This window comes from Plecotus auritus (genome assembly GCF_963455305.1).
Source record: "Plecotus auritus genome assembly, chromosome: 8".
NCBI lineage: Eukaryota > Metazoa > Chordata > Mammalia > Chiroptera > Vespertilionidae > Plecotus > Plecotus auritus.
Window position 1 is genome coordinate 3,153,094 of NC_137782.1, and position 23,427 is coordinate 3,176,520.

General features: G+C 52.3%; 1 protein-coding gene across 1 annotated transcript in view; it reads right to left on the minus strand.

Annotated features, from left to right (window-relative positions):
- Positions 1-23,427, minus strand: part of CDH2 (cadherin 2) — a 235,702-nt gene that overhangs the window by 17,685 nt on the left and 194,590 nt on the right. The window contains exons 8-14 of the mRNA XM_080685267.1: positions 19,495-19,632; positions 18,401-18,586; positions 15,731-15,984; positions 14,228-14,370; positions 12,477-12,710; positions 11,968-12,201; positions 8,813-8,952 (exon numbers count right to left, since the gene is read on the minus strand). Coding sequence (XP_080541393.1) covers positions 8,813-8,952; positions 11,968-12,201; positions 12,477-12,710; positions 14,228-14,370; positions 15,731-15,984; positions 18,401-18,586; positions 19,495-19,632 — 1,329 coding nt within the window. The remainder of the gene's footprint in view (positions 1-8,812; positions 8,953-11,967; positions 12,202-12,476; positions 12,711-14,227; positions 14,371-15,730; positions 15,985-18,400; positions 18,587-19,494; positions 19,633-23,427) is intronic.

Genomic DNA, 23,427 nt, shown 5'->3' on the forward strand with positions numbered 1-23,427 from the left:
GCTCCGTTTTGCAAACCGCCTTTAACCAATTAATTGGGTCTTACCCCTTACTTGTGCTCCAGCCAGACTGTCAGTGGTCATCTAACCAGCGGTGGCCAAGTGCCCAGCCTCGCGGGGACCCCCAGCACTGCCTGCCTGTGCTAGGCCAGCAAGACTGAAGGAAGCATGCCCCCAGCCCCCGGCCCCCGGCCCCCAGCCCACGGCAGCAGAGCTCGGCCTCCCATCAGGCGGACCTGGTTTTGGAGCCTGGACTCATCGCCGTTCCTGCTGCACAGGCTGTTGGGAAGACGATGAGAGACACGCACACTCAGAGCGTGGTCCCGGGCCTGACACAGAGCACGTCACGGATGCTAGCGCTGCCGAAGGCGGTCACCGCTTCCTGAAGCCATGAGGCGCCGCAGAGCGAAAGCGAAGCCGGCAGGGCTGTGCTGGTTCCACTCGGCCTCTGCACAGACTTGCAAACGCAGAGACCCAGGGAGAGGGCCCATCGCCCACCGGGGCCGGAATGCCTGCCAGGGGCAAACTGTCCTCCGTGCAGGAAGACCAAGTGGCTATGACAAGCCGGCTCTCGGGGAGTTTAAGGTCAGGACCAGGCTGGACACAGAGCTCAAAATACAGGCTGACGCGGTTCCTATGGGAGCACAGAGGGCAGACGCCCGGTTTAGCCGGGGCAGCAGGAGGCATCTGGAGATGAATCGTGGTGGCTCGTTGGGCACCAAAGTGCGAAGTGACTGGCACAGGTCGGATGTCCAGGCAGCTCAATCGTCCTGCAGCTTTAAAATGCAGAGTGGAGGAGCGAACAGAGGAGGAGCTAAGCCAGGGGTGGGCAAACTTTTTGACTCGAGGGCCACCATGGGTTCTTCAACTGGACCGGAGGGCCGGAACAAAAGCATGGATGGAGTGTTTGTGTGAACTAATATAAATTCAAAGTAAAGGAGTGGAGGGGAGAGCAAGAGAACCGGATAGAACAGCCAGATCCGGCCCACGGCTGACTGCTAAGCCATCAACCCTCACAGTCCCCATTCCTCAACGCCACACCCCGGTCCCGGGAACTGGGGGCTCTTACCCCATCGCCAGCCCCTGAATGCTGCTGAATGGGCTGCCGGTGTCATGGAGGTTGTGGGGGTCTCTCTCCCAAAACCCTAAGACCGACTTCCACAGGTCACAGAAGAAAGAGATCTCGTTGAAGGAGCCACCGGACACTCAGACAGCGATTACATCGGGATCCTTAGGGGTGGACCTGGGTCACGAGGAGGAGTCCGTCACGACTCCCTTTATCCTGAAGTCACCTGGGGATTCCTACGTGTGTGTGTGCAGGGCCCGCAGGAGACACGGCGGCCCAGGCAGCTCGGGCACATTCCTCGTGAGGGAGAGACCCCCCCCCGGTTTTGGTGCCTTCTACGCTGTTGCTCATGCTCGGACAGGGTCCCCTGTGGTTGAGCTGCTGCGCCTCTGTCCCCTCTACATCTGGGGAGCCGCTTCCTCTGGCGCATCTGGATGGGTCAGAATGCAGCACCGGGTCCAGCAACCTACTGTGGGCGGGGAAACCCTGTTCTCATAGAACCTCAGAGAAGCGTCTCCAAGCTCGAGTCCCTAACCGGGGTGGGTGGAGACTTTCAGCTGGTCGATGACTATACGCAGGATCAGGCCACAGACATCAACAAGAAATCCGTCTCCCGGCCCTCTGGCCGTCTAGCATTGCATGCAGGCACGTCCAGGGGACGTTGGAGCCCCACAGGGGAGAAGGGGGAGCCAGTGGCACTCTGGGTCCCCGAGTGACTGTGTGGAGTAGAGCCCGCCTCCCCTCCCCCACCTCCCCTTTCCACCCCAAATTCCCATGACCTGAAACCGGAAGACATTCCGATGAGGCGTAGGTCATTGACATTTTAGTGTGTTACAGCAGCGAGCCTGTAACTAATACATCTAAATATACACAGACTGGCCATATTATTATGATCTCTGAACGCATAATAACCTGGCCACTCAGTGTATTTGTGACGAATCCCCTTTTCTCTTTTAAGCCAGAACTGCAGAGAGTTGGTGTCTGGTTTCAGAGCACCATCACACCTCCTCCTGGCAGAAATCCATTGCGTTCCTCCAAAGTCTAACCCAGCCGGGGGCAAACTACGGCCCGTGGGCCGGATCCGGCCCGTTCGGCTGTTCTATCCGGCCCGCGGAGCCAAAAGAGCGGAGGGTTCTCTTGCTCTCCCCTCCGCTCCTTTACTTTGAATTTATATTAGTTCACACAAACACTCCATCCATGCTTTTGTTCCGGCCCTCCGGTCCAGTTTAAGAACCCACTGTGGCCCTCAAGTCAAAAAGTTTGCCCATCCCTGGTCTAGCTATTACTATACTAGAGGCCCGGTGCATGAATTCATGTGCGGGTGGGGTCCCTTGGCCTGGCAGGCGATCGGGGCTGATTGGGGCCGGCCAGCTGGGGGGAGGGACCACGGGAGGTTGGCCGGCCACGGAGGTTGGCTGTGGGAGCGCACTGACCACCAGGGGGCAGCTCCTGCATTGAGTGTCTGCCCCCTGATGGTCAGTGTGTGTCATAGCTACCAGCCGGTCTCCTGGTCGTCCGGTCGTAACGGTCGCTTAGACTTTTACATATATAGATAATTGAATCAGAGTTTGCAACATCAGGTATCTAGAAAGGATAGGCTGATAACATAAACAAGAAGATGTGGCCGGGTATAAGAGGGAGGAAAAAGAATGACTGGATTATGCTTGCCCTGATGAAAGAGGAAGCCTCTACGTTGATTCCCACAGCTGTTGTCACGTCACAACACAGGCCAGATTGCTTAGATCTTCCCATTTTTTGAGAGAATTAGGAGATCCAAAAGTTAAGTGTATTTTTTTTTTCAATTTTTACACCCTGCAAGCTACATAAAACACAGCCATGGGCTCTGTATAAAGCAGGGGTGGGCAAACTTTTTGACTCGAGGGCCACAATGGGTTCTTCAACTGGACCGGAGGGCCGGAACAAAAGCATGGATGGAGTGTTTGTGTGAACTAATATAAATTCAAAGTAAAGGAGCGGAGGGGAGAGCAAGAGAACCCTCCGCTCTTTCGGCTCCGCGGGCCGGATAGAACAGCCGGACGGGCCGGATCCGGCCCGCGGGCCGTAGTTTGCCCACGGCTGGTATAAAGAGACCCACAGTGTGACTTTAACGTGACACACAATCCAGCTTTCAGACATGTCCCCAAACCACCGGGGCCGGCATAAGAAGCTAGCCAGGCGAATCTCTAAGATGTAAGACACCGTCAGGATAAGGGAAATGGAAGCTGCGGACGGGAGAAGATACGCTGCATCCACTCAGCTGGCACAGAACCGATGTCCGTGACATACACGGACGGCCCACGAATCAGGGAGGGAAAGGCAGGCACCCCACCAGAAAACTGGACGCAGGAGATGAACAGGAAGTTCACAGAGAAGACGGCAAGCTGGTAAGTCAGCCGGAGCATCCAGTTAGATCACAGACACACACACCGTCAGCTCGGCTGCACGTGGAAAGGACTGGGACCCCCAGCGTCCGTGAGGACGTGCATGGCTGGGGGCGGTGTGAGCCGGTCCGGTCACTTCGGAAAACGGGCAGGAAGAATCGTGCCAGCGCTGCCACATACACATTCTAAGGCAGCCGTGGGCAAACTACGGCCCGCGGGCCGGATCCGGCTGTTCTATCCGGTTCTCTTGCTCTCCCCTCCGCTCCTTTCCTTGGAATTTATATTAGTTCACACAAACACTCCATCTATGCTTTTGTTCCGGCCCTCCGGTCCAGTGTAAGAACCCATTGTGGCCCTCGAGTCAAAAAGTTTGCCCACCCCTGTTCTAGGGCCTGGACATTCGACCTCTGTGCACATGACAACAGAAATGCACCAGCACAGGCACACACAATGCCCACAGCAGATCCACACACCATAACCGCAGCCGCTCACATGCCCCAGCGTCGGAGAACGGATCCATGAGACGTGGTGACACTATGCAGCAGCAACAAGAATGGACCACGTCTACACGCGGCGTGGAAGCGTCCTGCCGAGAAGATGCTGAGCAGAGGAAGCCAGAGCGGAAAGGGACCTGCTGTAGCCATCCGTTTTCTTTTTTTTTTTTTTTTTAAATACATTTTATTGATATTTTACAGAGAGGAAGGGAGAGGGATAGAGAGCTAGAAACATCGATGAGAGAGAAACATCGATCAGCTGCCTCCTGCACACCTCCCACTGGGGATGTGCCCGCAACCAAGGTACATGCCCTTGACCGGAATCGAACCTGGGACCCTTCAGTCCGCAGGCCGACGCTCTATCCACTGAGCCAAACCGGTTTCGGCTAGCCATCGTTTTCTTAACGGAGTCCAGAGGCAGGCGATGCTGCTCCCCGGGGACAGGGGTCAGGAAAACACGGGGCGCTTTGGGCAGAGAGCACACTACAGGCACGGGGTCCCCGGGAAGCCTCGGGGATGCTGGGGGGGTTCTCGGTGTATGTGCATGAACCTCTGTTGACCTGAGCCAAACGTGCGGGAAGCCTCCTGCTTCTGGTGCGAATCCAGAGCATCCGGAGGTTAACACTCGCACTCCGGCGCCAAGAACAAGCCAGATAAGCTACCAAGGCACAGGCTTGGGGAAACGCACGATAGCTGTGACCATCAGGAGGTTCACGGGAACAAACACAAAGAAACCGACGAGCCTTTTCGAGGAGAAAGAAGACCCATGATGCTTTGCTGCCTGGAGGGATGGTGAGAGGAAGAAGAAAGGAATCTCGTGAAATCGCCAAGGGACCGACCAATCGCTCTGACTTGGAAAGGAACCGGCGTGGCCGGTGGGCAGGCTGAGGAGTCCCACACCAGGGCGTCGGCACCTACGGCACGCTCTCCACGGGCCTCGTCCTGGTGCCCCTCGGGGCGCCCCGCAGCGTGGGGGCAGGGCCCGTGGGCGGTCTGCCGTGGGAAGGAGGAAGTCCGCATCGGATCAGAACCGGGCCCAGGACGCTCAGGAGGATGCTGCTGTGGGCAGTGCTGGTTCTGACCCAAGCTCAGGCAGTGGCGGCAGAGAGGGAGGGGAGGGAGTGGGCCTCATGAGCCAGTTTCAAGGCCGAAGGGACGGAAACCTCGGGGGAGCATCACCACCCTGCACATTTCCTCCCGCGACGAGGGGCAAACACGAGAACGCACAAAACCCCGTGATGCAATTTTGTCTCCGTTTTCTACCACGAGGACGGCAAGTAGGAATCCTAACAGAGGACCAGAAGCAGATCTTTAGTCGAGACTAAAAGGCCACCAAAGAACCACGAGGCTACACGAGGACGCCACAGGAAGTCGAGCGCCACGTAAAGGAATTAGCCACGGCGAACGACACAGAGAGACGTGCCCGAAAAACCGTCCACCTGTCAGGACAGTGGACGGGAAGCAGCCTCGTCACGCCCAAGAGTTTATCTTGGAGCAAAGAAAACCTCAGAGGTCAGGACGAGGAAAGGCGGAGGATTTATGATGACAATTGGACTAAATCGTGGCCACAGATACATTTTACCACTTGATCTCGAGCATGAATCTAAGTGCATCAAGTCAATGAAGGAAGGAAGTCTTTCTTAAAATAACTACAACCATCAACCTTCATGAAACAATTTCCTAAAGGGATGGAGTGGGGGCGAGAAGGACCAAGATCAGGTGACACATCGGGTGCCCCGGTCCAGACCAGCGGATGCCGAGAAATCTCGTGGTTCTTGCCTCTCAGCCTCCAGTTCTACACAGCACCCAGTTATCACCGGTGTCCTTCCACTTAGTACTATTTTTTTTAAATACGTTCTTATTGATGTCAGAGAGGGAGGGAAAGGGAGAGAGAGAAACCTCAATGATGAGAGATTCACTGATCAGGCTGCCTCCTGCACACCCCCTACCGGAGACAAGAGTCCTCAACCCGGGCATGTGCTCTGAGCAGGAATGGAACCATTGACCTCCTGGTTCATAGGTCAACCCTCAACCACTGAGCCACGCTGTCTGGGCACTTACTACTATTTTCATATTAGCTTCATTGAGTTGGGTGAAAGTCTATGCCGAGAAAATTACGAAGAATGACATGATACATAAAATACCAGTAGAAGATTTACGACATAACGCGATCGACGTAGTTTCTGCTCATCTTGAACATGGCTCCGGAAAGCGAAAGGCTGAATTAATTAACGAGGAAGCCGATCATGAATGTGAATATCCAAAGGCGGTTCTAAGAAAGAAACTCTGGGGTGTATTCACAGAGCCACTTCAACGAGTCAGTACTCACAACAGCTTTACACACACGCCAGGCTTCCCACAGACCTGAAATCCCCTTCTGAACGAGGGGGGCGCGGAGAACGTGGGCCGGGCAGGGCCGCGGGGCACGGAGCCCCGTGTGGCGTGGCCAGGCCACACCCTGACCACCCCTGCCACCTGCCCCACGTGTGCCACGGAGCACGCCCCCCGGAGGCCCAGCGGCTAAACACGGCGGTGGGGCCGAAACCGGTGTGGCTCAGTGGATAGAGCGTCGGCCTGCAGACTGAAGGGTCCCGGGTTCGATTCCGGTCAAGGGCATGGACCTTGGTTGCAGGCACATCCCCAGTAGGAGGTGTGCAGGAGGCAGCTGATGGATGTTTCTCTCTCATCGATGTTTCTAGCTCTCTATCCCTCTCCCTTCCTCTCTGTAAAAAATCAATAAAATATATTAAAAAAACAACAAAACAAAAAAACACGGCGGTGGGTGTGCACGTGCTTCGTACAACGGGAAGCGGTATTTACTTCCTCAGAGACGTAGCGAAGGGGAAGGGACAATGTGTCCACGGAAACCGGGTTTTCTGCACGCTCACGGTGCTGTCACGAATGCCTACACGTGTGTGCCTACGTCAGAGCACGTCCCCATTTCCCGAAAATCCAAGACCAAGAACTCCGGGCGCCTGTTTCTGACTGTGCCCCTGATACAGGCACTAGTGAGCGAGCTCAGCATAGCTACCAGAGGCGGCTGACACGCGTGACTCCTCCCGGGCCGCATTCAGGCCACCCCGTCACTTTCAGGAGCACCGCCTCCGAGCAGTTTCCGCTGGGACACAGGACGGACCTGGGAGGGAGGCCTGCGTCCATCACCTCCCAGGTGTGGGAGCTCACAGAATTCAAAGCCCCTTCGGCTCTGCTCTCCACCGCGGGGAGGGGGGCATCCGCACGAACATCGCGGGCTTTAAACTATCACCAGATTTAAGCGGTGACGTTCAATGCACGTGGCGGGGTGCCTGGATGTAGGACTGGCCTCGGAAGCGCTAGCTAGTGTGAAACCTAAAACGCCACTTCCGAGCAGGGGAGGTCTGTGTCCTGCCTGCTGGTCCCTCTCGTCCTCAGCAAGAACGCCACTCCTGGGCGCTACCGGCGCTCACCCTCCTGACAGCCAGACAGGACTTCAGCGGTTCGGGAGCAACGATACGCGAGGTACCGTGTCGGGCACAACGCACATGCAGATCCACTAGACCAGGGGTGGGCAAACTTTTTGACTCGAGGGCCACAATGGGTTCTTAAACTGGACCGGAGGGCCGGAACAAAAGCATGGATGGAGGGTTTGTGTGAACTAATATAAATCCAAAGTAAAGGAGCGGAGGGGAGAACAAGAGAACCGGATAGAACAGCCGGATCCGGCCCGCGGGCCGTAGTTTGCCCACGGCTGCACTAGACACTGTCTCCCACTTCAAGTATTTCTCAAGAATATCGGGCTCTGGAAAGGAGGGATTTGTGGGTTCTGCCCACCTCTGTATCCCCAGTGATCGTAATGGCACCCGGAATGTTGAATTTGCTTGGAAAACATGAGTAAAATGAACAGTCTAGTGCAGCCGTGGGCAAACTATGGCCCGCGGGCCGGATCCGGCTGTTCTATCCGGTTCTCTTGCTCTCCCCTCCGCTCCTTTACTTTGAATTTATATTAGTTCACACAAACACTCCATCCATGCTTTTGTTCCGGCCCTCCGGTCCAGTTTAAGAACCCATGGTGGCCCTCGAGTCAAAAAGTTTGCCCACCCCTGGTCTAGTGCCTTCTCTTCTATATTTATATACACAGATACACACACACACACACACACACACACACACACACACATCCCCATCCCCCCAAAAATATATACACACTTTAACAGCCGATAGCTCAATTTTGGAAATGAAATGTATTTTAATAAACGCTGCCTTTATAATTATTCACAGTGTGTGTATCCATTTTTGGGACAGCCTGTACATATCTAAAACCCCAATATAAGAATACTACTTTTACTTAATATTTTGAATATCCGATGAAGAAAAACTATAAATAAAAATATTTTATTAGTACAAATATAACCAGAATTGGGTTGCAACCTAGGCTCCTTAAAACAATGTTAATGACTTCCTTACAAAATGAATATGACACGGGACACTTTGGAAAAGAACTCGGGAAGCGTGCCCCACGTGCAGGGAAGGCTCACCGAGTGGTTCCTAATGCGACAACAGAAACCAAGTCTGGTACCGTTACCGCACCGCATGCCTTCACGCTCGTTCTATCGTTTAGAGTTTACAGGCGTCCTCAAACTACGGCCCGCGGGCCACCTGCGGCCCGTCGAGGACATTTATCCGGCCCGCAGGGTGCCGCTGCCTGTCCTGCTTAGCAGCCGACGCGTCCCGGGCCCGCAGTGCACATAGGAATTTGTTCATAGTTTTTTTTTTAAACTATAATCCAGCCCTCCAACGGTCTGAGGGACAGGGAACTGGCCCCCTGTTTTAAAAAGTTTGAGGACCCCTGGTTATGATCATCAACTTTCATTTGGAAGATTTAAGCCATGGCTTACCTGGTCTTCTTCGCCGCCGCCTTCTTCGTCATACTTCAAAATATTATCTCTCACGTCATCTTCTGGGTCAATTAAGAGCTGCTTGGCCTGGCGCTCCTTGTCCCGGCGCTTCATCCACACCACGAACATCAGGACGAGGACTGGCGTGGGGAACAGAGGGAACAGGCGTAACACTGTCACGTCGGACACTCCACCGGTCTAACCGTGTCCGCAACGCAAGCAATTCCCACTTGTGTGGGCTGAAAGCTGGCAAGACATCTTTTTCTCCACGCCCTTCTTCTGGCCTCACATTAAGAGACGAGATAAAAGCAGGGCCCTGCCTCTGGGCTTAGCAGTGGTTCCCCACCTTTCTAATGCCGCGACCCTTGAATACAGTTCCTCATGTTGTGGGGACCCCCAACCATGAAATTATTTTCGTTGCTGCTTCATCACTGTCATTTTGCTACTGTTAATGAATCGTCATGTAAATATCTGTGTTTTCCGATGGTCTTAGGCTCTACAGCAACGGTTCTCCACCTGTGGGTCGTGATCCACAGGTTGAGAACCGCTAGCAGGGTCGCCCAAGACCATCGGAAAACACAGATATTTACATGACGATTCATAACAGTAGCAAAGTTACAGTGATGAAGTAGCAACGAAAATAATTTCATGGTTGGGGGTCCCCACAACATGAGGAGCTGTATTCAAGGGTCGCGGCGTTAGGAAGGTGGAGAACCACTGGTTTAGAGTGTGAAGACCTGGGTCCCAGAACCCGGTGCCCCGTGAACTCACCGGGCGAATGCCTGTCCTCAGTGCCATCGCCTATGCATGGGGCCAATGACCATTTCTCTCCTTTACTTTGGCTTGCGGGAGGATACTCATCTTAATAAAATGATTTGTGCCCGGCCAGCATGGCTCAGTGGTTGAGCATCGACCCATGAACCAGGAGGTCACCGTTCGATTCCTAGTCAGGGCACATGCGCAGGTTGCTGGCTCGATCTCCAATGTGGGATGTGCAGGAGGCAGATCAATGATTCTCTCTCATCATTGATGTCTCTCTCTCTCCCTCTTTTTTCTCTGAAATCAATAAAACTATATTTAAAAATAAAATAAAGTGGTTTGCAAACTTGAAAACAGTGCAGAGCAGTAAGTTAAACTGTCACTTGTTATTAAATCATTCAAGGTGCCAGTCATCATGCTCCCCAGACCCCAGAGAAGTGCTTGCCACGTGGACCTGGGGGTTGGGGGGGAACTGGGTCAGCAGAGGGACCTCGAGGGTCTGACCTCCGAAGGCTGGTGCTTCCCGCTGCACCACTGGGCCGTCCCTTCCTTACTGACTGCAGGTCTCAGCGCGGAAGGCGAGGGGATCGGCCTGGCACTGAAATAACCGTAGGCTTTCCTGCGTCACAATCTGGGCCCGGCTTAGACGCACCCATTCGCCAGGGGGCTGGTGTTAAAATCGGCACCGACTCATTTTCCTCCCAGTGCCCTCCTCACTTCTTCCCGCCACGATCCCTCCCAGCTAAGTCTTTCTCGACGAGGCTGGCATATACGCCACGCTGCGGCCCAAACCGCCACACACCCCTCCGTGCCATCTAGGAAGGCTTTCTTTCTCAAACCGGGGGACGGGCTTACCCCCGGGGGAAGATTTAACAGCCCCTCTTGGAGCGCCTTTCTATCGTTGGCCATAAAGGTCAAGAGCCCCCCTGGAAAGCCAGACGCCTGGCCTCATCTGCCATTGCTCCAGGGCTGACTCCAGCACGTGGCTTGCAAGGAGAGCACGCAGGTCCCACAGGACAGGCAAAGGAGCCTCCACGCTGGAAGCGAACCTCACTCGGGCTCCTGCAGTGATGGCGCAGAATACAGGGACAGGGTTCTGAACAACCGGGCCCTTGCAAACGGCGCAACGTAAAGAAGTGGCCAACGGCCCTGACCGGTTTGGCTCAGTGGATAGAGCGTCGGCCTGCGGACTGAAGGCTCCCAGGTTCGATTCCGGTCAAGGGCATGTACCTTGGTTGCGGGCACATCCCCAGTGGGGAGTGTGCAGGAGGCAGCTGATCGATGTCTCTCTCTCATCGATGTTTCTAACTCTCTATCCCTCTCCTTTCCTCTCTGTAAAAAATCAATAAAATATATTTAAAAAATATTTATTTAAAAAAAAAAAAAGAAGTGGCCAACGTTTTCAAGAAAGGGACTGGTGCATTGCACGGTCCCCCAATACACGTCACGGGCCAGGTCACTTCATCCCTTTAACCGGCAAGCTCCGAGGCCGTTCCCAAAGTACTGTCCAGCGGTTCCCTCCCTGCGTGCCACTGGACCAAGGAGGGGGAAGCACCGGAAGGAGGAGCTCCACCGCCTAACCTGGCCTGCTCTACAGACAGAGAACTCATTGAGCTGTGTCCTCACGTCTGTGACCCAACGTGCCACACGCAGTACCATTTCTCACTATTGTCCGAGGCCCTTCGGAAACGAGGCCCGTGATCCCCGTGGGGCTGGAGCAGGTTGCTGACTGTGGGAAGGGGAAGGGGAGAAGGAAGGGGGAGGAAAGCAATATACTTATTTCCCTAAATCACCAAGCACGTGCCATAAATTCACACTCAAATCGTAAGATAAGTGCTCGAACTAAGGACTAACAATTTTCTATTAAAAAAAAGAAAAAAGAGCTGGCCACAGCTCTCAGGCATTGGCATCAGAAAACGGAAACAGCCCAGTGGCTCCGTGGTTGAGCGTTGACCGATGAACCAGGAGGTCCCGGTTCAATTCCCGGTCAGGGCACAGGCCCGGGTTGTGGGCTCCATTCCCAGTAGGGGGCGTATAGGAGGCAGCCCATCCATGACCCTCTCTCGTCGCTGGTGTGTCTATCTCTCTCGCCCTCTCCCTTCCTCTCTGAAATCAGTACAAATATATTAAGAAAGAAAGAAAGAAAACGGCAACAGGGCCTGGGTGAGGCGCCCTGGCTGGGCCTGCTGCCAACTCGTCGGTGCGGGATGGGGCCCGGGTGCTTCTCACCGCAGAGGGGACGTGCTGTCGGCTGTGTGACTGGGGAGAACGTGCTCGGGGCGGACGGGCACTGTGAGGTGACTCGGAAAGGCAACATCAACACGTTCCTTCCCGCAGCATCCTGGAAGCAGAGAGAACTAAAATCTAGGAGCCGGGGGGGGGGGGGGGGTCCTCACTGAGCAGGATGATGATGCAGAGCAGGATGGCGACGATGGCCCCCGTGCCCAGCCCGGCGCCCACGATGCGGTCCACGTCCGTGCAGTCCCCGTTGGAGTCGCACTGGCACACCTTCACGCGGAGCACGGAGCTGTTCGACTTGGGAGGGTTCCCCGAGTCGGTGATGATGATGGGGACGTCGTAGATCCCCGCCTGGAGGAACTTTATCTTCAAATTAAGCTGAGCAAAATCACCTGCGTTAAAAAAAAAATGCCGAGTGAGAGTGACCGGAGAATACGATGAAAAGCGCCCCGCGTCTTCTCGAAGGTACGTCCGCCCTGACAGCACGGAGAAAGCGGATCGCGGTGTGCTGTGCGGGGAAGGCGTGCTGGCTAGCAGGGCTTCGAGGTCTTAAACGGTAAGCGGCTTTGAAGAGACATTTCAGGAGAAGATGATAAAGCACCTAACACGGCCTTATCCTACCAGGCTGCTCCAGGGCACGTGTACTCAAATCATTCACCCTTCTTACCATTAAGCCGCGTGATGGTCCAGTTCCTCTTAATGTTCACGGGAGACAGAGGCAGGTCAAAAGCAAAGGGCCCGGCATTGGGGTCAATGTCGTAGTCCAGGGCCGTGATGTTGATGGCGTTGGGGGCCGGCGTCTCACACGTCTCCGCCTCCTGAGGCAGCACTTGCGGGGCGTTGTCGTTAATGTCCAGGAGATAGACCTGCAGCGTGCCCGTCCCGCTCATAGGCGGGATTCCTGCAAGACAGACAAGCGCACACCGCCGCTGCACAACTGCCCGTCACCGGCACACGCTCAGCAGTCACTTCCACCTGATACAGTAAAACACGTGCTGCCTGTTCACCTCAACGATTTAGACCAGGGGTGGGCAAACTTTTTGACTCGAGGGCCACAATGGGTTCTTAAACTGGACCGGAGGGCCGGAACAAAAGCATGGATGGAGTGTTTGTGTGAACTAATACAAATTCAAAGTAAACATCGTTACATAAAAGGGTACGGTCTTTTTTTTTTATTTCAATAGTTTTATTCATTTCAAACATTTTAACAAGAAGAATGTAAACACTAATTATTATAATTTGAAACTTCAAAAAATGGAGGAATCATAGCACAATAATATACCTTATGTTGAAGATGGCAAAGGCAAAATAAAATTGCCTAACAAAGGAAAGGTACAAAAGCCTTTCAGATTAAACTTAAATATAATAAAATAATTTAAAACTAAAACAAATAGAAAAGAACAGAATGTGTAAACAGTAAATTAAACATTTTCTTTGGTGCAACTTCCAAATTATGCCTGGGACATAGATGTAGATGGCAATGTAGACTGGGTTGAAAGGTTTTTGGTCTTTAAAACAGCAACTTCAGTGGGAACAGTGTTGTTGGTCTCCTTTTTAGCTAATGCTCTGATACTGTGCTCTCCAGGGGCGTGTCTCCCTACATCACCACGATAGCGTGTCTCCGCATTCCCAGGGTGATGTCGGGGGACCGTCCGCGGGCATTCCAAGGAGCCTCTGGAAGATGGAGAGGTTGTTCCTTCTACTGAATGGGCGGATATAAATCCACCCACTCAGAAGAAGGAGCTGCGGCCATGTTTCCCGACGTTGCCATGTTAACACTGCTGCTGGTGAAGGAGCGGAGGGGAGAGCAAGAGAACCCTCCGCTCTTTCGGCTCCGCGGGCCTGATAGAACAGCCGAACGGGCCGGATCCGGCCCGCGGGCCGTAGTTTGCCCACGGCTGGTTTAGAATCTAGCAAAGACCCACAAAGGAAGACTAAACGAGGTTCCAAAGCCAATAGGCTAAAGCTCCCGTCCTCAATCAGCCCCACGAATGCACCAAATTGAGAGTTTCCGAGCTCATGGCAGACTAGAGGCAGAGAATTAGAAAGAGGAAAGATGCCAGAGACAGACAGACGGATGGCAGCAGGAATATACAGAGACCACCCCCGAAACCACCGTGTCCGGGCCACGGAGGGCGGACTCCACCTGCAGTGACAAGGCAGCAATGGGCAGCAGGACAGAAAACCCCAAAGGCCTGTCATTATCACACGCGGCCGCCAGGGAGGGTGTGGACATCATGAAGCACATGGGTATGTCCCAGGTACCCCTTGGAAATGGAACATAGGAGTGGGGGCCTAAGAATTTTCTAGACAATTGGGTTTTGCAGAAATCCTCATGTCCCGAGGACACATTCACGAGGCGCTCTCCTCGCTTTGACGACACGCAGGGTGACACGGTGACTGGACTTATGTACGCACCATTGTCCGAAGCAAGGAAGGTAGCGTTGTATATGTTGTTCTTCACGTGGGGGGATTCTCTGTCCAACACAGCAATTGTTGTTATTTGCCCATTCACGGGATCTATCCTTAGCCAGTTGGCAGGATCAGATAATTTTGTGTATCTACAAAAGGAAAGTGCAACACATTTAATTTTTGTGTGCATGAAACTTAGGGGGGAAAAAAAGCGTATTTTACTGGGTTAGTTCCAAATACAACTGTAGACAGCACCTGGGAAGGCACATGGGCATTCCTTAATTATTGTCAGCTGAACCCAAGGCGACAGGCAAAGCCATGCCCTGGGAACACACCTTGCCAAAAGGGCAAGGGTGTTGTCAGCTTGACCTTCATTTCAGCCGTGGTGTGGGGAAGTGGTTTTGATATCTAAATCCAGACTAGCACCAGGAATGCTCATGGCCTATTCGAGAATGCAAATCATCTCCTTTTGTCTTGACCTTTTGGTAAAACTTCCTGGTATTTGGGATATAAAATAAACTCACTGGATTGGCTCTGGGTCCCTGTCCCTTTCTCTCCATCAGAAGAGGACGGTGGTCCCACCCAGTCCCAGCATATTATGATTTTATTATTATATACTAGAGGCCTGGTGCACGAAATTCATGCAAGGAAGAAGGGGGTATATCCCTCAGCCCAGCCTGCACCCTCTCCAATCTGGGACCCCTCGAGGGATGTCCGACTCAAAATCCAGGACTGCTGACTCCCAACCGCTCGCCTGCCTGCCTGCCTGCCTGATTGCCCCTAACCGCTTCTGCCTGCCAGCCTGATCACCCCCTAACCACTCCCCTGCCAGCCTGATCAACGCCTAACTGCTCCCCTGCCACCCAATTGCCCCTAACTGCCCTCCCCTGCAGGCTTGGTCCCCCTCAACTGCCCTCCCCTGCCAACCATCTTGTGGCGGCCATCTTGTGTCCACATGGGGGTGGCCATCTTTGACCACATGGGGATGTCCATCTTGTGTGTTGGAGTGACGGTCAATTTGCATATCACCTCTTTATTATATAGGATATTTAAAAAAGGAAAGGAACCAGAGCACATGTTCTTCCAATAAGACTGGAGTTGATCCATTCTTATGTCTCCAATGCACTCTATTCATCCATCTACTGAAGAAACTTCATCAGAGAATTAACAATACTCTCCTAATAAGTAGCTTTGATTCCAATGGAAATTTCTGACTCAAGAGATCCCTTTTACGCACAGCCTAGAACAGTGGTCAGCAAACTCATTAGTCAACAGAGCCAAATATCAACAGTACAACGATTGAAATTTCTTTGGAGAGCCAAATTTTTTAAACTTAAACTTCTTCTAACGCCACTTCTTCCAAATAGACTCGCCCAGGCCATGGTATTTTGTGGAAGAGCCACACTCCAGGGGCCAAAGAGCCGCATGTGGCTCGCGAGCCGCAGTTTGCCGACCACGGGCCTAGAACATACTGGACATGGGAAGAACAGCATCAGTGGCCTCGGGTACCTAATACTCTGCTGCATATATCGATCCGGGTCCTGAGCAGTAAACGTTGTCAGCATGGTCCCGGCATGAAGGCCTTCTTCTTGGCGAATGATCTTGGGATTTGGGACGAAATAAGGGTTTTCGTTCACATCAATGACGGTCACGGACACAGTTGCCGTCGACTGCGGTGGGTGCTGAATCCCCTTGGCTAAGGGTACTTGATTCTCCGCAGCAACAGTGAGGACAAACATCCTGTTTGTTTCAAAGTCGATTGGCTAGCGGGGGGGAAAAAAGGGAAACCATGGTTGGTGGGAAATAATAAATTCATTCTGCAGTTTATCCTTCTATCAACGCCTTCTCCAAAACATTCCTTTTTCATTCACTCTGACATAGCTTCTTCCCCGATTTCGGGAAAACATGCATTTGCATGGCCAGGGATGGAAATGGTGTTCACAATTTAGCTGAGATGTTTATACATCTTGGGTTCTTCAAGGATTTATGGTCACAAAATAACACATATCACTAGTGTAATGATTGAATGTATTTAGCTACATCGAAAGACTTGATTATTTTTAAAAACAGTATGGTTGCTCAAAAATACTCCATCAACAGGTCACCTGAGAGGGTCCAGTTGTCCTCAAACTCTGAAAAGACTGTCCCTCTCTCGGGAGCTGTGCCCAGTTTGGGATAAAGAAGAATCGACCACACCCAGAAAATGTTAATTTTTCATGAAGCTAAACTCGTTCAATTGGAAAGTTCAATCATACTCTGATATATACATTTTAAAGTACATGCACGTTTACACTTAAAAAATAATAGTGCTTATAAGCAGAAAAGTGTTTTTGTTTTGTTTTTTCTTACTTAGCAAACAAAAATTCTGGTTGTTTTCCAAAAGAATTGTGGGTATTTTCCTGACCTGTAAGAGCCCAAACCTCAGAACTGCACTCTAGAGAAAGGCAATGCACACGTAACCCTTCGTGTCAATATTAACTTCCAACGTTCCGTGAACCCTCCTGTCCACAGGGAAGTCACCAGGAGTCCAGGGACCAGCCTGAACTTTGGTTCCTAATTCCCACTGACCACCTGCCAGTGGGGGCGCAGACAGCGCTGGGCGGGGGCAACACGGACAGAGCGTGGGGAGCTTCGTGCTCCTCTGAGAATGATCCAGAGCGAAGCTGGAGGGAAAACCAGCTTGTTAGCACAAACACACCTGCTTCTCAAGGTGGACTGCCTCCCACTCTTCACAAGCACACAGCTTTCCTAACTCCCAATCAACTTCCCTTTCTCAGTGACGTTAAACAGACAGCAGAGAAGCCAGCAAGACAGACAGAATGCTTCTGAGCGAATGCGTGAGCCGCGTGGAACACGCCTGGCGTGACACGCCCCGATGCTACGGGCACGCAGTGTGTGAGCGCTCCAGCTGTGGGAGGCCTCCTTATCCCCCAGAACGGCGCTGGGACCAGGTGGGGTGCTGTGACCATCTGCTTTCTCTTCTCTTCTTTCTTTCTTATTAAATATATTTTTATTGATTTCAGAGAAGAAGGGAGAGGGAGAGAGCGATAGAAACATCGATGATGAGATGAGAATCATGGATCGGCTGCCTCCTGCACAGCCCCATCCTGGGGATCGAGCCCACAACCGGGGCCTGTGCTCTGACGGGGAATCGAACAGTGACCTCCTGGTTCCAGGGCCAACCCTCACCACTGAGCCACACAGGCCGGGCTCCATCCCCACTTTCTGCTGAGGCGTTTCCACCTGTACAGCAGGTGAGAAGGTGCTATGGTTGCATGGCCCCCCCCAGGGCAGAGCTGGGGTTAAAAGGACACAGACGGTGAGGTTCGGGGCCCGTGCTGGGATCACTATTGTGTGATCAGACGTCCAACCTCAGCTCCTGAGGGAAACCCCCAGTCTACTTGCACACGGACAATCCGTGGCAGCGGGCATGCCTGTGAGCCTCACTACAGACGGGCGGCCAACACCGGGGTTTTTTCTGACACATCAGGAGTCTTGGGATAGGAGGCGGAGCAGATCTCTTCTCCGGTGGGTAAATGGAAGATGTTCCACTAATTTAAGAGTTTTGCATTGATTAGCGCTGCCTGGTTATTACACTTGGAGTTCACATCCCTTTAATTCCAGCGCGTGGACTTTTTTTTTTTTTTGGGGGGGGGAGGCAATTAAAGATCAGAAGAACCAAATTCGTCAAGCCTTGGAAACAGCATTTAAAAACAGCAACGCACCTTCAAAACCTTTCGAATGCATGGACCCTCTTCTTGCCTGCTCACCCGACTTCACTTTTGTGATATTTCCTCGCTTGTCCCTAACAGTGACCCTGAGGCCTAAGAACAGGGTGTGGGCCACGTTCCTCATCGCCACCCCCGGGGACCCAAACTTTGGGCTGCGACACGTCACTCTCACAGCCCCACTCCCGGCAACACGGCTGAGGGCGGTCCTGCCTCAGATACACAGCATCCAAACTCATCGGAAAACAACTAGACTCCAGAGATCATGCGATGAAACCCATGTTGGCCTCAACAACAACTTCAAAATAACATGCGGCTCCTCAAAAGGCATTCATTCCAGAGTTAGCGACGCTTGAAGGAAAAAGCCACACAAGACTGAGTGACAAGCACAGGAGCAATCCTGGCCACCCGAGTGGCCGTGGGGCCAGTGGCCGGAGCCCCGCTCACTCACCTTCACCACGGTGACCAAGCCGTCGTTGCTGTTGGGGTCGGTCTGAATGGCGAAGCGGCCCGTGGGGTCCCCGCCGCTGATTCTGTACACCGCGTTCCAGGACGGTGTGTGCGGCTGGTCCTTGTCGGTCACGGTCAGGTTGGCTACGATGACATCCACCCTGTTCTCAGGGACTTCGCCATAGAACTGCCGGAAAGGGAAGCTCAGTGAGAGGAGTGGTGGGCCAGGCAGGACAGCGTTGTCTCCGGGGCCACAGCAGACTGGCTCCGAGGACCACCACCCTGACCCCAACGGGCCCACCCGATCTCTGTTATCCCCACTCAGCGTGGAGATCATGATGCATCACAACAGTTATGTCCGGCTTTAAACATAATAAGATGTTAGCCAGCAGGCAGTTTTATGTTCCGAGAGATGTCACAGTCTCATAAATATTAAAATAAGCCTCCGTTGGGGGATCCGGGTGATGAACGGGAGGGGGGAGGACAGGATGAGTCTGAGGAACCACTTCTCCGCTAGAGATGACCACTATATGCGGATGAAGTCGTAAACATCAGTCATGTCGTCCATGTACCTGAACATATGCATAAGTGTTGTTTTTAAAAAATATATTTTATTGATTTTTTTACAGAGAGGAAGGGAGAGGGATAGAGAGTTAGAAACATCAATGAGTTAGAAACATCAATCAGCTGCCTCCTGCACACTCCCTACTGGGGATGTGCCCGCAACCAAGGTACATGCCCTTGACCGGAATCGAACCTGGGACCCTTCAGTCCGCAGGCCGACGCTCTATCCACCGAGCCAAACCAGTCAGAGCACATAAGTGTTGTGTTAACAGCACAGAGTTTTGGGGGGAGCGTGTCTTCGAGGCGGCATATTTTAACAACCTAATCAGCGGACATGGTGACGGAGAGAGAAAAAGTTACTTGGGTGCCTCACTGGAACCCTGCGTCAAGGGACAGGAAATGCTGGAGTCAGTAGCCGGTCTCCCATGAGGCTAAGCCAAGTCCCACCTCCACTAACACACTTGCCGCTCAGGACGCAGCCTCCCAGGGGTGCCATGCGCAGCCCAGGTTCTGCGTGGCCGCGGTACTTACCGACATGGCAGTGAACTCGGGTGGATTGTCGTTGACGTCGGTCACTGTGATGACGGCCGTGGCCGTGTTGGAGAGGCCGTAGGTGGGGCTGCCTTCCGTGTCGGTAGCCTGGATTATTAACGTGTACTGGTGCACTTTCTGAAAGGAGACAGAGGTAACACACATAAAACCAGCTCCTCAAGAATACATGACCGCTGTTCTGTAAACGCTCTTCACGCCGCACGACCAGCACAGCCTCCTTCACGCCGAGTCACGGCACCGGGATCCCCCGATGGGGTCGGCTGTAACTGGCCAAGGGCAGGTCTGGTCTGTCTGGAGAGGCTGAACTGTGCGTTTTCATCTCTGCCCATGGGAAGGTGTATTAAACTCACAGCTAAGCGGACACTGCCAGTGGCTTGACCCTCCCTTCTCCTCGGAACGTCTCAACATCCAAGTGCACGTGATCGGGCCTTTGGGTCCACGGGTCTCATTTATATTATCACATGTTACTTTCTACCCCGTTTAGGGGACTAGAGACAATGAAGAATCTTGAGAGGGAAAAGAAAGCATATATAATTCACAAAGTATATATGTTTTCCTTTTATATATTACTAGAGCCCCAGTGCACGAAATTCATGCACGGGGAGGGGGGGTGGTCCCTCAGCCCAGCCTGCACCCTCTCCAATCCGGGACTCCTCGAGGGATGTCCAACTGCTGGTTTAGGTCCCACAGGGATCGGACATCCCTCTCGCAATCCAGGACTGCTGGCTCCTAACCGCTTGCCTGCCTGCCTGCCTGATCCTCCCTACCCCTCTGCCTGCCTGCCTGCTTGATCGCCCCAACCACCTCTGCCTACCCTAACCACCTCTGCCTGCCTGTCTGATCGCCCCTAACTGCTCCCCTGCTGGCCTGATCACTCACTAACTGCTCCCCTGCTGGCCTGATCGCCCACTAACTGCTCCCCTGCCGGCCTGATCGCCTCCTAACTGCACCCCTGCTGGCCTGATTGCCCCTAACCGCTCTCCCCTGCTGGCCTGACTGCCCCTAACCGCCTCTGCCTCGGCCCCGCCACCGTGGCTTTGTCCAGAAGGACGTCTGGTCTATCCGGTCTAATTAGCATATTACTCTTTTATTAGTATAGATTTCTTTATTTAGGTGGGACTGCTGAGTCAAAAAGTAGACATATCAACCAATTTGACACATACTTACAAACTGCCCACTGAAATATTACCCTCATCAACTGTGTTCAAAACCAACTCCTCAACCCCCTTGCCAACCTGGGATATTTTCCATCTCTAATGTTTGCCAATCTGATGAATCAACAATGGCACCTCATGTTATTGAGCAAGTGGATCCTACGTACATTCACAATCATTACCTATGCTTACATGTTGGTGGGCGTGTTTCCTTATATGTATTCACTCTATTATAACAGAGTTGATTCAATATTTTCTCCTGTTTCAATTCATACATGTTATCCACAACTAGAGGGTGTCCCCCCAAAAATATATACACGCACTTTGAATAATTATAAAGGCAGTCACGTAACTGGTGTTAAATTTACTCAATAGATAATACCTCACCATAATGCTTATGTAAACTAAGATATTTCTCAATAATTTAATATTTATTAAATATATTTTATTAATTTAACAATGATTAAATTTCATTTTCAAAACTGAGCTATCAGTTATTAAAAAGTGTGTATACATTTCTTGGGATCACTATGTATATAGATGGATTACATTCTTAAATGAAGGCAAAACCTAATTAAAGGATTTATGTTTATATTCTTAGTCCTGGAAGGAACATAGTAGGTATTTCACATTTGTATACTTGACATATTGCTCTTGGGACATAACACGGATTGTGCCCAGAGACCTACAATGGATATGACATTTACACGCAGGTGATTGCTATCAAATGGGTGTCGCTGCTGGAATTTGTAGGGGACAGCCAAACCCAGCTGTACTGCTCCCGAGAGAAAGGGCCGAGCTCGTCTGAGAAGTCTGTAGCACAAGCTGGCGAATGTATATTAGGAAAATCCAACCCAAACAAGTATCTCAGATCATGGGAAACCTCTGGAAATTGGCGCAGATAAAAATATAGGCCGTTTCCATAAATGTTAAGACATTCCGAACAACAGAACTCACTTCTTCAAACCCAAGTAAGCCGTTCACTGCCAAGTGCAGCCCTCCCTGATTCTAAATATAACCCACGTTATGAATGGCCACACGTGGGGGTGTCTGGAGCTTGGCCAGGACACACACACACACACACACACACACACACTGCAGCTTCCGACTCAGCTGTGAGTGGGAGGGCCAGGGACTAGCCCAGAGCAGGAGGGCAAGCCCACCTCCCACACGTGACTCCAGGTCTCTGTCTACCCAAACGTCCATCTCGAACAGTTATTTATGGCAGGGTTTTTTGTCCTCCTAAAAAACAAAACATCGTTCCGTTTTAAATCAAAAAAAGGGAGAAAGGGATTGTGCTGGTTGTGCCATTTTAAGTTTTAACCCGTAACACCGCCCCTCATGCTGATGCAAGCTGGGCCTCTCAGTGACTCCCTCTCCCAACCGAGAGTGCCCTTCCCGCGTGACACCTCGTGGTTAGGAGAGACGTTTGTAGGCGCTCAGGCCAGCCTCCCCGCCGAAAGTAGTGAAAATATTAATTTTTATTGAAATTCCAGTTGTTAGCTCTGTTTGCGGAAACTGATGAACATTTAAAAAAATTTTTTTAAATGGAGCTTTTATTTAAAAAAAAAAAAAAGATAAAAAACCGACAGAGATATTATATGGAGACACCGTTCTTTGTTAATGTCTACTCTACAAAGATCTTTAAAATCACATAAGCATATTCTATGCAATTATCCGCGTAGCTGAAACAAGGGGATCAGTAGCTAAGTCTTGGAATGTCCTACTGCTTCAAGCGAGTCTTGAAACCTCCGAGTTATAAAAGAACACTGTTATTTCTAAAATCAAGAAATGGCTTGGAAAACAATGTCACACCCTTTTCAGAGGCCCGGTCGGTAAAATGCCCTCTCCTTCTGTAAGGAAGGGACCACTGTGTGTGTTCTAGACGCCCACGCTGTTCAGAGCGCCTGGCCTGACTCAGCCCCTGGGCGTCTGGCCCTGGATGACTGGCATTTAGATGCCCTAAGGACCTGGCTTCCCGCCCTCAGAGTCCCCCTCTGACCAAGGGGACTCAGCTCAGAAACGCTTCCTGCATGCTGAGGGAAATAAGCCAGCCAGAGAAAGACAACTATCACATGACCTCACATATGTGGAATCTAATGAGCAACATAAACTGACAAACAGCACAGATCCAGAGACATGGAAGCATGGAACGGACTGTCAAATCTCAGAAGTGGGTGGGTGAGACGAGATTAACCAAAGAACTCATCCTCCTATCTAATAAAAGGGTAATATGCAGATTGTCCGTCACTCCAACACACAAGATGGCTGCCCCCATGTGGTCAAAGATCCTGCCCCCATGTGGACACAAGATGGCCACCACAGGATGGCCAGCAGGGGATGGCAGTTGGGAAGGACCAGGCCTGCAAGGGAGGGCAGTTGTGGGTGATCAGGCCAGCAGGGGAGGGCAGTTGGGGCAATCAAGCTTGCAGGAGAGAGCAGTTGGGGGGGACCAGGCCTGCAGGGGAGGGCAGTTGGGGGGGACCAGGCCTGCAGGGGAGGGCAGTTAGGGGCAATCAGGCTGGCAGGGGAGTGGTTAGGGGGTAATCAGGCTGGCTGGCAGAAGCGGTTAGGGGCAATCAGGAAGGCAGGCAGGCGAGCAGTTGGGAGCCCGCAGTCCTGGATTGTGAGAGGGATGTCCGACTGCCCGTTTAGGCCCGATCCCAGTAGGACATCCCTCGAGGGGTCCCAGATTGGAGAGGGTGCAGGCTGGGCTGAGGGACACACCCCCCATGCACAAATTTTGTGCACCGGGCCT